This window comes from Hippopotamus amphibius, chromosome 9 (genome assembly GCF_030028045.1).
Source record: "Hippopotamus amphibius kiboko isolate mHipAmp2 chromosome 9, mHipAmp2.hap2, whole genome shotgun sequence".
In the NCBI taxonomy this organism is placed as follows: Eukaryota; Metazoa; Chordata; class Mammalia; order Artiodactyla; family Hippopotamidae; genus Hippopotamus; species Hippopotamus amphibius.
Genome location: NC_080194.1, coordinates 51090869 through 51104309, shown reverse-complemented (window position 1 = coordinate 51104309; position 13441 = coordinate 51090869). Strand labels below are relative to the sequence as shown.

Genomic DNA, 13441 nt, shown 5'->3' with positions numbered 1-13441 from the left:
GTGTGTGTGTGTGGTGTGAATGCTCTGGTCTTTTACACCTTCACAACCTCCCTCTTTTAGGCCTTTCCCTGGTGTTGGTGGCAGAGGAAGGATGGCAGGGAAAAGGCAAATGTATCTTGACTTACATAGTCAAAGTTTTCTCTCCATCTCTTTCCAATTCTCTTTTTGCCTGCTTGGGGGAAGATGACCAGCTCAGCACTGATGAACTTAAAGGAGGGAGAGGCAAAGAGGCGCTTGGAGGAGTGGGCTGGGGTTGTCAGATCATGGATGGTCTTGTATGCCTATTAAGGAGCAATGGGAGTGATACAGCCTGATTTATGTTATGCACGGCTCATTGGTAGCCACGTGGAGGATAGATTCAAGGGAAACGGTCTGAAGTTAGGGAGAGAAATTGGGAGCTATGGCCAAAAGCCAGGTGAGAGATTATAAAAGCCTGAAATCAGTCAAGGTGAGAAGAGAAGGTGGAGTGCATCAGAGAAACGTTTAAAGAGTAAAATCAAAGAAATCTGGCAACTGATTGTATATAGGTAGGAGGAATAGGGAATCAAATAGATCTTTCAGTTTTTTTACTTGAATGGTGGGTGATGATAACAGCATTACTGAGACAAAATAAAAGAGGAGAAACAGGCTAGAGAGAAAATAGTAAGTTTTGGACCTGTTTGAGGGACTGATGGGATATCCACATATATACGAAATAGAGGTATGAGGAGCTATCTGAGCGAAAGGTATAAAATTTAAATTATTTGTACCTGAGTGTATCTGAAACAATAAAGTGAATGAAATATTTCATTAAAGGTATAAAGAAAAACAAGTGTTTTGGTAGAACATCACTTTCTATAAAGCTTTTTAAATAGCATCTATTCCTTCTAAGACTCCACTGAAGTCCACTTACAAATGACCTACTTCGAAAGTAAAACAAAAGCAAAACTTAATTCCTTAGATCTCAAGGGCAAAAGAAATGTATTTCCTGATTTGGTTAATTATCTCAAGGTAGGTAGCAGAAGAGGCAATCTATCTTCTCTCCATACACTCCAGATAGTCCTATCTTCATATGAATAGTAGGAAGACTGCTATTCTCCTAGAAATTCTTAGTCTCAGAGGGACCAAAAACAACCCTAGCACATACTCATAACTAGTGGTACCATAGCAGATATTTGCCCCTTTGTGGGGGGTTACTCTTCAGTGTTTAATTTTCTCCCCTCCCTCCTTCTCTCCCTCCCTTTTATTCCTCTATGCAAGTAGAGTTTCCACTGGCTGTAGTTTGGTGAGAGCAAGTACCCCACTTTCCCAGCAAGGAAGCTGGCTAAGGCCTCTTTCCCTGGGCTTGTGATCTGTTCCATCTGTGAAACACCTACTACCTGAACTTTGAAGCAAAAAAAAAAAAATAGTAAAACAAAGGTAAAGACATGGTTAGCCTTTATTCATGATAGTGGTGGTGCCTAATGACAGTGGGATCCAATGGGGGCATTTGTGATGTGTTTATTGGCCCTCCAGAGATGCCTTGGTTTCTGCCTACTTTCCAGACTTGTCCTCTAGCTTCTATTCAGTGAATCATTGATGTCATTCCAGAAAATTATTTTTTCCTTTTTGTTTTGTTTTTGATAGCCAGAGGTTTTTTGTTTTTGTCTTTAAAAATTAATAGAGTTGGTGTTTATTGCTTACATCCTGATTTATTTAGGTATAGAAATACTCCTTAAATAACTAGCCAAGAAAAATCTGGCATGCAATTTTCATAATCCTCTCTTCATTTTCATATGTCATACATGCATCTTGAAGTTCATGTTTATACATTACCTCTCTCTCTCTTTTTTTTTTAAATTATGAGTCACTCAATACAATAAATCTAGTAAAGAAATGCCACTTGTAAACTGAAAATTTTTCAGGCTTTAAAAAGTGGATAATTAGTTCTTTCATAAAGTTTAGGATCATTTGATAAGAGATAAACTTTCTCAATTTTTGCAAAGCAAGACACCCTCAAGGGAGGCACATATGGACTTGGTCTTTTTTTAGTATATTGTAATATAAAGGGCAAATCTTGCTGAAATAACTTAAAACTTATGAAATTACCAATATTTATAGCAGAAAGTATATCCTTTCTATTTAACAGAATAGAAAACAACTAAGAAAGTAGTTTTATTTACTCCCCCTTTTAGAGGGCTTATCTGAGATAATGTACAATGTTAAATTGACTTGAACATGCTTGGTACAGAAGTGCATTTTTTTTTTTTACCATTAACTATAATATCATTCATTACTTTATACTGAAACAAAGACGGGAACACTGAGGTCAAATTCCCACTGATGATAATGATCAGGTAAACTCAGTGCATTTGAGATGAGGATCAAACTGAAAACCTGCACACAGAGAAGTGATGGATGGCTCGTAATTGTGTTCAACAAGTAGTGAAGAAAAATGCCCTTTCCTTTAAAGTGACTTGACCTGATAATTTCTGTCACAAGCTGTCCAATCCTGAATGCCTAAAAAAAACTGAAAAGAAAGCATACAGTAACACATGGCCTATATGACCTTCCAGGTTCTCCTGGCTTAATTCCAGAGTTTTGATAATATATACAGGTTGTGCTCCTGCAAAAACTGCCATTTATTGAAACAGTTAATCTACCACAAGGGCAGAGCATTAACTACCTCAGCTTCTTCTGACACAAAGTACAAACTTTGAGGAACACAAAGAGCTTCAGCACAATAAGTGTAATCACCAACATATGTTTGATGACATTATGAATGAATAAGGACTTGATGGTAATGATTTAAAGTAGCATGGTTCTCAGGGAGCAAAGGGGCCTTTGACTCAGTCTAGGAGGGCCTGAGGAATTCTTCCTAGGGGGAGGTGATTAGCATTCTAAAGGCTAGTTAGGGATTAGCCAGGGGAAGATGCAGGAGAAGAGAAGGGCTTCCAGGTAGGGAAAACAATATGGATGAAAAAAGGCAGGAAATCTATCCAAGAGCTTTGTGGGGACTAGACTTAGAGGTGCTTGAAGTGGGAGAGTGAGAGATAATGTTGCAAATTCAGGAGCCAGATCACAGAAGGGGATGTTAAGGCTAAGAAGTGTGACTTTGTTCTGGAAAGGGAAGGGATTAATATAATTGACTATAATTGCTCTTGAAAAAGACGATTCTGGTGGCAGAATTGAGAATTGTCTGGAGGCAGTGTGAAACTGCGGTAATAGTGTCAGGGGCTACAACCAAAATCTAGGAACAAATGACGAGGACAAAAATAGCTCAAGGCAGTAGCAGTGTAAACAGTATGTACAATGAATCATATATATAATAAGCAGAGTTGACAGAATTTGATAACTAATTGAACAGGAGATGAAGGAGAAAAGTGAGCAGAGGTGATACCCAAGATTCTGTCTGTGATGCCATTTCAAGATACAGAAAAAGTTCTTAGGCTTATGGAACAGAAGGTCATGTTGGCTTGTAAGTTCATTCAGGTGGAATAAACAGTAGCAATATATGGTCCAATAGTCTCATAGAGGGTCTGGGTTGATACCATGTAATTAGAAGTCATCAAAACACAGTGGTAGCTGAAGACAAGGCCATGAGTGAGTACATCTAGCCGTGCAGAGTGAGAAACTACTAGAATAGAAAATGGAACCAGGAAATGCTAAATTCATGGTGTGAGTGGGAGAACAAATCCACAAAAGAAACAGAAGATATGTAAATTGAGAGAAACATATCTGCCTAGAAGGGAAGTGATGAACATCAAAGGAAGAGTTTGGGCAAGACATGGTTACTTCGTCATTGGCCCCAGAGGCATGTGAGACATATTAAGGGCTGAAAGTATTCATTTAATTTGATAAGTAAAAAAATTTGGTGACATTTGCAACAGTAATTTCAGTGGGAAAGGATCTCAGAAAAAATCATTTTTTAAAGTCTTCATAAAAGTATTATCAAAGCCTGACTATACTCCTAGAAGGCTAATCTCATTTCTTTTCCATCAGTTTTTTTGGGAGAAAGTAATTTGATTTATTCACTTGATTTGGGAAGAGAGAAGAAAATTCTTTGTCATACATGCAATGACTGTCGCTGACTCAAAATATATTTTGGCACGCTTTAAAGGCAGACAACCAGGCAAAGGACTGTTCCAGTCTTCTGATATTGATGATAGCAAGTAGTCTGGCTGAGACCAAGAAGTAAGGTATATTTAAAAATGTCAAAGCATTGACCTGAATAGATTTTTTCACCAAATAAATCAAAGAATCAAGACAAAATATATAAAAATGGAAATATTTTTTCCCGAACCTCTCTGTCACATTGATTCTGCCATAGCTCATTAATATACAGGATGAAGGACACTTAAAAATGAAACTGGATTGGGAATGAGTACTTAATCATTTAATTTCCAAAGTGTACCCTGACTCAGCCCATTTGTATGCCTCTAAATTTACATTCTGCCACTCTCCCCAATATAACTTTATTGTCAGTGGTTCTTAATACTTGGATGATGAAACCCACAGAAGGCCGGTAGTGTCTGAGAAACCATACACACAAATGTATTTTTTCAATCAGCACCTATTAAAAGTTTTAATTACTATGCCATGAGGGGAAGATATGATAACATTTTTTATGTTACTAAGGGACCTTCACACTTGAAAAGATTAAGAACCATTCTTATTCTGGTCTAATTCATTATTCACCAAACATACCTCATGACTTCCTTATTTTACACCATCAGCCAACACTATTCCTTCTATCCATAATGCTTTCTTTTCTTACCACGATTTATCAAAGTCTCATTTCTCCTTCATGGTGTACTTTGACTGACACTTTGTCTCTGAATCCTTCCATTGTCCCTGAATCCAAAAATGTTCTTCTGTTCCCATATTTTTACATCTGTATCTTACATCACATTCACATATCTCTACAGTTGGCCTCTGAACAACATGAGTTGGAAATGCATGGGTCCACTCACCCAGGATTTTTTTCCATACTACAGTACTACATGATCCATGTTTTGTTGTATCTGCGGATGCAGAACTGGGCTATCTGTAAAGCTATTTGTGGATTTTTGACTGCTCGGAGGGTCAGTGCGCCTAACTCCCGTGTTGTACTAGGGTCAACTGTATAGTTGTTTGTGTATCTTCTATTCAGTTGGATTGAATGTTCTTTAACAGAGAGAAGAGTTCTTGTTTGTTTTTTAAATTTTACAAATGTTGTGTTGCTTAAAGTTTCAAATAAGAAAACATTACCCACTGAAGTTATAACTAAATGCCAATGTGAAATCCTTCATATACAGCTACAATATGTCAGAGGCAATGTATCCTAAGAGATCACTTGTAAATGTACTGTCCTGAGGCTAAAGTATCTTGCAAGTCTCCACTAAATAGAAACAAAGATATCTCTGAAATACTATGGGAAAGAAGTCAGATACACTGCAATTATTGTAACAGGTCCAAGATAAAAGAAGAGCATAGAGAAGGTTAAATGAGAATCCCTGACCAGGCAACAAAAATCCTCTCAGGGACCCGCATATACACTCCTTGTGGCTCTCATGCATGCTGTCACCTTGGTAATGATTATCATTCTGCATCTGATCTTTTTTTCCCCTGAGAAACTTTTTAAATTGTCTTTTTTTTCTTGGCAAAGTTAAAAGGCATTGGTTTATTTGTATAAACATATATAATCTACGAGTTTTAGGTCTTGAGCAAATACTTACCACATATGGTGTTTTAACTTCAAATCCTTACAGATTGGCTATTCAAATGAACTTAACCAGACAACATATGATATTGTGAGTAAGTACTGTCCTGTCTAGTTTAGGACCATGATTCTTCTCCCCCAGATCTTTGAGGCAGATTTCTCTCCTCCTATGCCTCAGAGGGCCTGAAATCTGATCTTAAGTTGACTTCCCAACCATACTTTCCTCTTGTGAAAGAATTACCTGATCTACCTACATGTTCTCCTAGTAGTAACTTTTTTTTCTTCACTGTAAATAAGTAAACTATTAGTAAGCTTCATTTAAGCAAGTCCATCTTTCCCATCCAATAATATGTGAGTGAATGGATAATATAAGTTTCTCTTATGTACAACACTGATGACCAGATGCTAGGATGTGCTGCACCAAAATACATTCACACCATAAGCCCAGCATTCGGGCTTCTCTTTCTAACACCACTGTTTAATTATTAAGTCTTACAAACAGGAAGTATGCAACAGACATTTATTGAATGAATCAAGTGAATAAAAACTGTACTCTGGTTTAAAGTCAACTGAAAGTTTTTGAGTAGCTAATGATAACCAGATAACTTAATATACATGTGCCCCTCTGAGTCCTTTAGCAGAGGTCAATATAGTCACTCCAGTTCATTGACTATTTTCATCGGTCATTTGAGTTACTTCCAGAATTCAGACCATGAAAATACGGTTTGAAAGACCATGGCCCAAACGGTAATCTTTTTTTTTTTGCAAACTGTACCCCCACTTTAAGTTACAAGTCTGACTATCACATAGTAATAGCTTGTATTTGTTGTTTTATGTGTGTATTGCTGAAAAAAGTACAAATTGAATTATAAATAAAATCTCTTTGTCTTACCCTAAAAAAAAAAAAAAAAAAGAAAGACCATGGGCCACAAAATACCTTTATAATCTTAATGCTTTCCTTATTATACAGTTAATGAAAACAGTACCTATAATACTGGTGATGCCATCATTCTTGTTTACTTACACACAGATTAAATTTTGCAATATTAAAGATATTGCCACCAAACGTAAAAATTTTTTCTCATTCTTTTTTCAGGTTGTGTGGGGGTCAAAAATCTAGACAGATAACAGTGTTTCAATTCAAGAAGCCCACTTAGCTTTTTTTACCAAAGTGAATAAATTATCTTTGGAATTATAACTGGTTATTTTCTAACTTTGCCAACTGACAGTAGAATCCTTTCAAATAATAGAGAATCTACAAAATGCAAACAAAATAAACACGAACCATATCAACAAAAATCAAAGAAATAACCTTTCCAAATAAGAGAAAAACAGAAAAGTTAAACACAAACTCTCATGTTTTTAAACAGAAAATGTTCACCAATGTTATTGTAATATTTTAATTTAATAAAGATCTATCAAATTTGATAACCACTTTGCAGTAACTTAAAAAAAAAATTCAGAACTTTTCTAATGGAAAAAAATATTACCTTTCCAAGGCCTTCCAGCAAGAGTGAAGGTAATTTAAGAACCCAGGCATTTTGATTTTTGATTTTACTTTATCTCCACTAGAATAGTGAACTTTATTAACTTTTCTCCATATGCAGTTTTCAAAAGATTCAACAAACAGGAATGTATTTTTCTTTCTGTCTCATGTAACCTTGAATTTTCAATAACAATTCATCTATTATATTTCAAACCTTTCAGGTAGAATAATAACTGAGAAATAATATTATGGCAAATTGGGAAATGAATTCTTTTAAAAATTTACTTGGAGAATAAAATGACATAATATGTTTAATTCTTGATCAGACATTGGAAAAATAAACTGGTCTAAAGGAGTATAAGGATATTATTGGTGTGAAGAGAAAGTAATTTTTAAACATGTTCTATTCGATCAATAATTATGGGATTAATGCCTCCACAAATAATTACTACACATGTATTCTCCTGGCATTGTAGTCTAAGGCTTAGCCAGGTGAGAACTGCATCCCTGTAATTCTTTCAACCTCTTGGCTCCACAAAGCTGTGCTGAGAGAGTAAAAAATAGCTTATAAATAAAGTGACTGAAATCCTTTCATGACGATATAATTCAAATTCTCACTGTCTGGGTATAAACTCGAGAAAATGGTGACTGGAGGTTTCTCTATATCTAAATTATTTGTTTGTTTATGTTTAGGAATTTATTTCTTAATTGACATTAGATACTCTGCTATACTCTGAATACTATCTGGATTTGTTATATGAATAGATACACTTAGTTTTATTTTCAACCATTTGACGTTGGTTAAATTAGGATTTGGAATGAACTAGACATTTCTAAGAAGATGGTCAATTTGTCTTTTTCTGAATTACTATATTATCTGCGGTTGAACACACAGATTTATGCTATTCCTTATGGTTTCATCAGTGCAATTCTTGATTCATCAACAAGACTCAAAATGTTATCTACGTCTTTTGTATTTCCATACAAAAGCACACGGTAGAGTCCTAGACAAGTGGCATGTAATACAGGGTCCTAGATAAATATTTTGAACTGCTGAAACACATACTATAACATCCTGTTTATACTATATTTAATTTATTGCGCAGACTGTTTTATTTAACCACCCACTAGTATAAAACCATAGCAAAGTTTTTATTATATGCTATTATATACAAATTATTATTACCTGGCAGTGACTTAGACCACTTGACTACTGAAAGAAGTTGTCTTTCGCCTAGCTGATTCAGACTTGTCAGCAAAGAACTGGAGGTATCAGGTTTGGTGTTGTCGTGTCCTGCATAGACCACATCTGGTTCAATGCTCATGAGCAAGCTGATCAGTGGGGGGACCAACTGTAAGTCTTGATTTGGTGAAAAAGTGATTCTCTGGCTTAGGGCTTGGCTTTCATTTGGAATGCCCACCGGCTGTGGGAGAGCAACGGCATCTAGTGCTCTCATAACTCTAACTTTATTGAACTTTTTAAACTTTCGACCTACAGAAAAGAAAAAAAAAGGAAGCTCATGTAAATACATAGAAACTAAATATTCCAGCAAAGAATGGTTTTCCTTAAGTCTTAAAATTAAAGCATTATAGGTTTTGGCATCCATCTCATAAAATGAGATACAATAAGTAAAAATGTTAGGTCTCAGACTTAAAGAATTAGCTACACCAGCATTCACTGGGCTGGTGGGTGTGGGTAATTACTCCAGTATCCCATGCAAGGTTACAGAGCTCTGCAGTAACATGTAGAAAAGACAAATGGCTTTTAGTAGAAACCAAGCTCAGTGTTGGTCAATATTCTGACAGGACTACCTTCCCAAAGTTAATTCTACAGACTACATTAATTAAAACATAAGTCCTTAGTAGATGTTGAATCTTCTTTTGAGTTACATTCTTTTAAGAATCTATTAGAAGATATGCATATACATATACAAATCCCACAAAATCTTGTACACAATCTTCAGTGGGCTCATGATCATTTGAAATTCCTTGAAATCAATACATGGACTGTTATGAGATCTAAGGACCAAAAATTAAGAATCTAATTTCTAAATTAAGGAAGGAGAGAGTCTACATCAGGCCATATTTGTATTTCTAGACAATTTCTAGAATTTCTACTTTGCTGAATTGTGGTGTTAGGAAGAAAGACAGTCTAACAGGGAGATGAGTAGAAATTTGCATCATGAGGAGTGGCTGAAGGAGATCAAGGTGTACAACTGGGCCACTGCTAGTTCCCAGGTGCCTTGGGGTGATCACAGGGCAGGCTGGACTCCAGCCCCCACCTGCTCTATGCCAGGCATGGGCTGCTTAACAGTATCAAGTGTCTGTGCTGTTTAGCCAGGAAAAAAAAGCTAAGGGAGACTTGATAACGGTTTGCAATCATCTAAGCAGAGGCTGCAATCTGCTGGCTCTAATGCCTGTTCTGGCTCATAGACATGTTTTGTTTGGCTCACACAATTCTTTCCAGAGTTATGAAAACATCTCTGAATTAGCTGGGTGGCAACAATCTGTTAAAGCTGAGCTGCAGCTGCTGCTTTCGAATGGGGCACAGACACTCCAGCACGTATGTCCCAGTTCCTACCACAAACTGGTATTAGGCCATTGGTCAGTTTTCTTACATCAGGTCACTCTGCCCAATTAAGTTCCCTGCCTCGCCTCTGTGAGCATTTGTCTTTGTGATTTCTGAGCTCAAGTACTGTCATGAAGGAAAAGGATTACATTTGTTCTGTAAAGCACTTCCCCGCTCCCAGTAGTTGTGCTAGAACCTGTAGGTACAGAGAAACAAATGCCACAGTCAATATACAGAAAGGATCCAAAAATGTTTAAGGAGAGTCAAACAAGTTTCCTGGGGAAGAAATGAGTTACTAGAGGAGAGGGAAGTAATGTTTATGGAGTATCTATGATATACCAGGAGTTTTATATATGTATCATTTTTGCCTCACAACAAGTAGGTATCATTAGTTCCATTTGTAAATTGGGAAGATGAAGAGCCGAGGAGATGGCATGCCCAGTGTTAGAGTGACAGAGCTTGGATCATGTGGGCTCTGAAGTCCAAACTCTTTCTCACACAGTCTCCCTGAGTTTCAAGCAGGGACTTCATGATCATTTGTTTGGTGGGGTTCCTGAAAAGAGGTTTAGTCAAGAGATTGTAGGCACTTCCTAGGTGGCGCAGTGGTTAAGAATCCACCTGCCAATGCAGGGGACACAGGTTTGATCACTGCTCCAGGAAAATCCCACATACTGTGAAGCAACTAAGTGTGTGCACCACAACTTTTGAGCCTGTGTGCTGCAACTACTGAAGCCCGTACGCCTAAAGCCCGTGCTCCACAAGAGAAGCCACTGCAGTGAGGAGCCCGCACACTATAATGAAGAGCAGCCCCCGCTCGCCACAACTAGGGAACGCCTGTGTGCAGCAACGAAGACCCAATGCAGCCAATAAATAAATAAACAAATTTATTAAAAAAAAAAAGAGTTGTGGGAATGAGCACAAAGATTGATACCTTCGAATGCTAAAATACTGTGGTTAACAGAAAATAAGACATATATCTTATCAGCCTCTTCCCTCCCCAGTGATAACTCCAGAATGGTTTTCTTTTTAAAATAACCCCTTTTCTATTCTTATGCTCTTTCAGTTCTGGTTTTACCAGGATTTGATTACACTGTGAAATCATGGAAACTTACTGAAAACCAAAGCAAATGTTTTACACTTTGTTCAGTGTAAAAAGCCTTATGCTCAAAATAAATTACAAGACAATTTCCTAACACGCTGATTATATAAAGCACAGTTTGAATTAATATAGATATGTTTACATTTCTGCTTGTGAGCCAGTCTTTTCAAGAGTCCCAGTGAAGAAAAGGGGGGACGTGATAAAATCAAAGTTGAGAGATGAATCAACATTGACCTAGACCGTTTACATATCTCATGTAATTTAACTTGCAGCTTAACCATTTGAAATAAACACTAGCATTTCCATTTTAAAGATGAGGAATGGGTTTATAGAGGCTAAGTAATTGGCCAAGTTTATAGACATAATAAATGACTCTTTTGAAGCTAATGAAGCAGTGTATGTCAAAGAACTTTGCACACTGGGAGAATTAACTTAAAGAACTGAACAAATGTAAAGTATTGTTAAGAGATGTTTTCCTAAAGTGCTAGCTTGTTATAATCTTGCCACCTCTACACTCTACCCCCTACAATGAATATGTTTGGTCTTCCCAAAATACATCTTAAGAGATGTAATGACCCTTCCATCTATCCACAGCTTTATGAACATGAAGCACACAGGAAAAATGAACTTTGGGTTGGCCACATCTGGGTATGAATCCTATCATTTCAAAGTATTATATCTGGGGTGGATTATTTTATTTATACAAGTATCAGTTTACTCACCTTTATATAGGGCATTTATCACTCAATACTGCAATTAGCCTATGTAAGATAATGTGTAAAGTATGTGGTTGAGTGCTTGGCATATAGCAAACACTCACTAATGTTAGCTGTGACTTTTGGAACTTGATTACAAAGAACTGAGGAGGGGAAAACTATAACTTTGTTTAGTTTGCATTTTCTGATGTTAAAAAGTGTTCCTAATCAACTATTTTCCCCTCCCTCCAAAACCCAAGCAAACAAACAAACAACAAAGGCTTCTATGGTCATATGTTTAAGCAATGCTGTATTAGTAAAGTTAAAGTAAAATCCATACCTTGCTTAGTACTGCATCTCAGAACCTTCAATACATGGTATGGATTATGGATCTCTAACAGAATAATATTAATATAAAGTGTTTCCCAAGTATATCTGGCCTTTTTGCTTGATGAAAACCTGCTATAATCTCATGGAATTAACAGTTTGGAAAACACTACTTTAGAATATTTTTTTCTATGAGGTTTGCATTTGAGATCAAGCCTATGATTTGGACCTCATTAGTTCTATAGTCAAGTATCCAGTTGCTGATTTTTCTCTTAGCAAGTTAAATAAAACAACTAGCTGTTATTAAAAATACAGTTAACCTTAACTTCTCTCAACATTATATAAAATATGAACTGTAAAGACACATCTACATCTGCACTGATCTTACTTTTAAATTGCCTTCGTTTCATCATAGAGTAAAATATAGAAAGGATTGTTTTCCTTTATTTCTACCACAACTGGCAATTTTAATTTAAGGTGCAGAGCCCAAAAGAGGATTAAAAATTAGATAGATATTTAAATTTAGATATATAATTTTTGTAACCACATACACAGTTGTAGAGACAAATCAGAGTCCTCAAAGGAAGATAATGTTAAGAGAAGAGGGTTAAAAGAAAAAGTTCCCCTGTCCTTGACAGTGATTTTCAAAAAAGGTACCACCTCTTTGTCAGTTTTGTATATTCTCTTCAGTGTCTGGAGGTGCCTTAACAAATCTCTGCTAAATGAATGAAAGAATACGTTATTATGTCTTTCTGTAGTTATTCTCTATTGCTGCACTTGCTTCCCTTAGAGCACACAGCCTCCTCCTCCGCTAGGCTAATTGCCCCATGAGGATAGGGGCCAGCTCTCTTTTATTTACCAATGTAGATCTGAAGCTTTCCAAACCATCTACCATACAGTGGACTACCAGTAAATATTTGTGGAGCTACTGAAGTTATTATTTTGACTTAACATAGAGTTTGAAAAAGGAATATCACAGGAAGAATACTGAAAAGAGAAGGTGAACAGCAATGTGATTTTTTTCTTGATTTGCTGGATTTTATATAAGGTAGTCTTTCAAAGAAGTGATTCCTAGTCTTCATGTATAAAAATCACTATTAAATAATATAACAAACAAATCTATAAAAAATCTATAGATTTCATATAACTGTTGATTGAGAAAATAGGTAATGGCAAAAAGTACTCAGAATTCAGGAGCAATGTAGAATGACTCTATTAATTGCAATACTACTTATGCATTTCTTTTTTTTTAATAAATTTATTTATTTATTTATTTTTATTTAATTTTTTATTTTATTGGCTATGTTGGGTCTTTGTTGCTGCACACGGGCTTTCTCTAGTTGCAGCGAGTGGGGGCTACTCTTCATTGTGGTGCGTGGGCTTCTCATTGTGGTGGCCTCTCTTGCTGCAGAGCATCGGCTCTAGGTGCGTGGGCTTCAGTAGCTGTGGCACATGGGCTCAATAGTTGTGGCTCACGGGCTCTAAACCGCAGGCTCAATAGTTGTGGCGCACGGGCCTAGTTGCTCCATGGCATGTGGTATCTTCCTGGAGCAGGGCTTGAACCCATGTCCCCTGCATTGGCAGGCGGATTCTTATCTACTGTGCT

The 13441-nt window shown here is 36.6% G+C and overlaps 1 protein-coding gene across 2 annotated transcripts in view; it reads right to left on the bottom strand.

Annotated features, from left to right (window-relative positions):
- The window catches only part of PGR (progesterone receptor), a 91486-nt gene that overhangs the window by 19913 nt on the left and 58132 nt on the right, over positions 1–13441 (bottom strand). Inside the window, exon 4 of one of the 2 annotated variants that reach the window (XM_057749217.1) lies at positions 8332–8637. The exons of the other annotated variant lie outside the window; for it this stretch is intronic. Coding sequence (XP_057605200.1) covers positions 8332–8637 — 306 coding nt within the window. The remainder of the gene's footprint in view (positions 1–8331; positions 8638–13441) is intronic. 2 annotated transcript variants of the gene reach the window in all.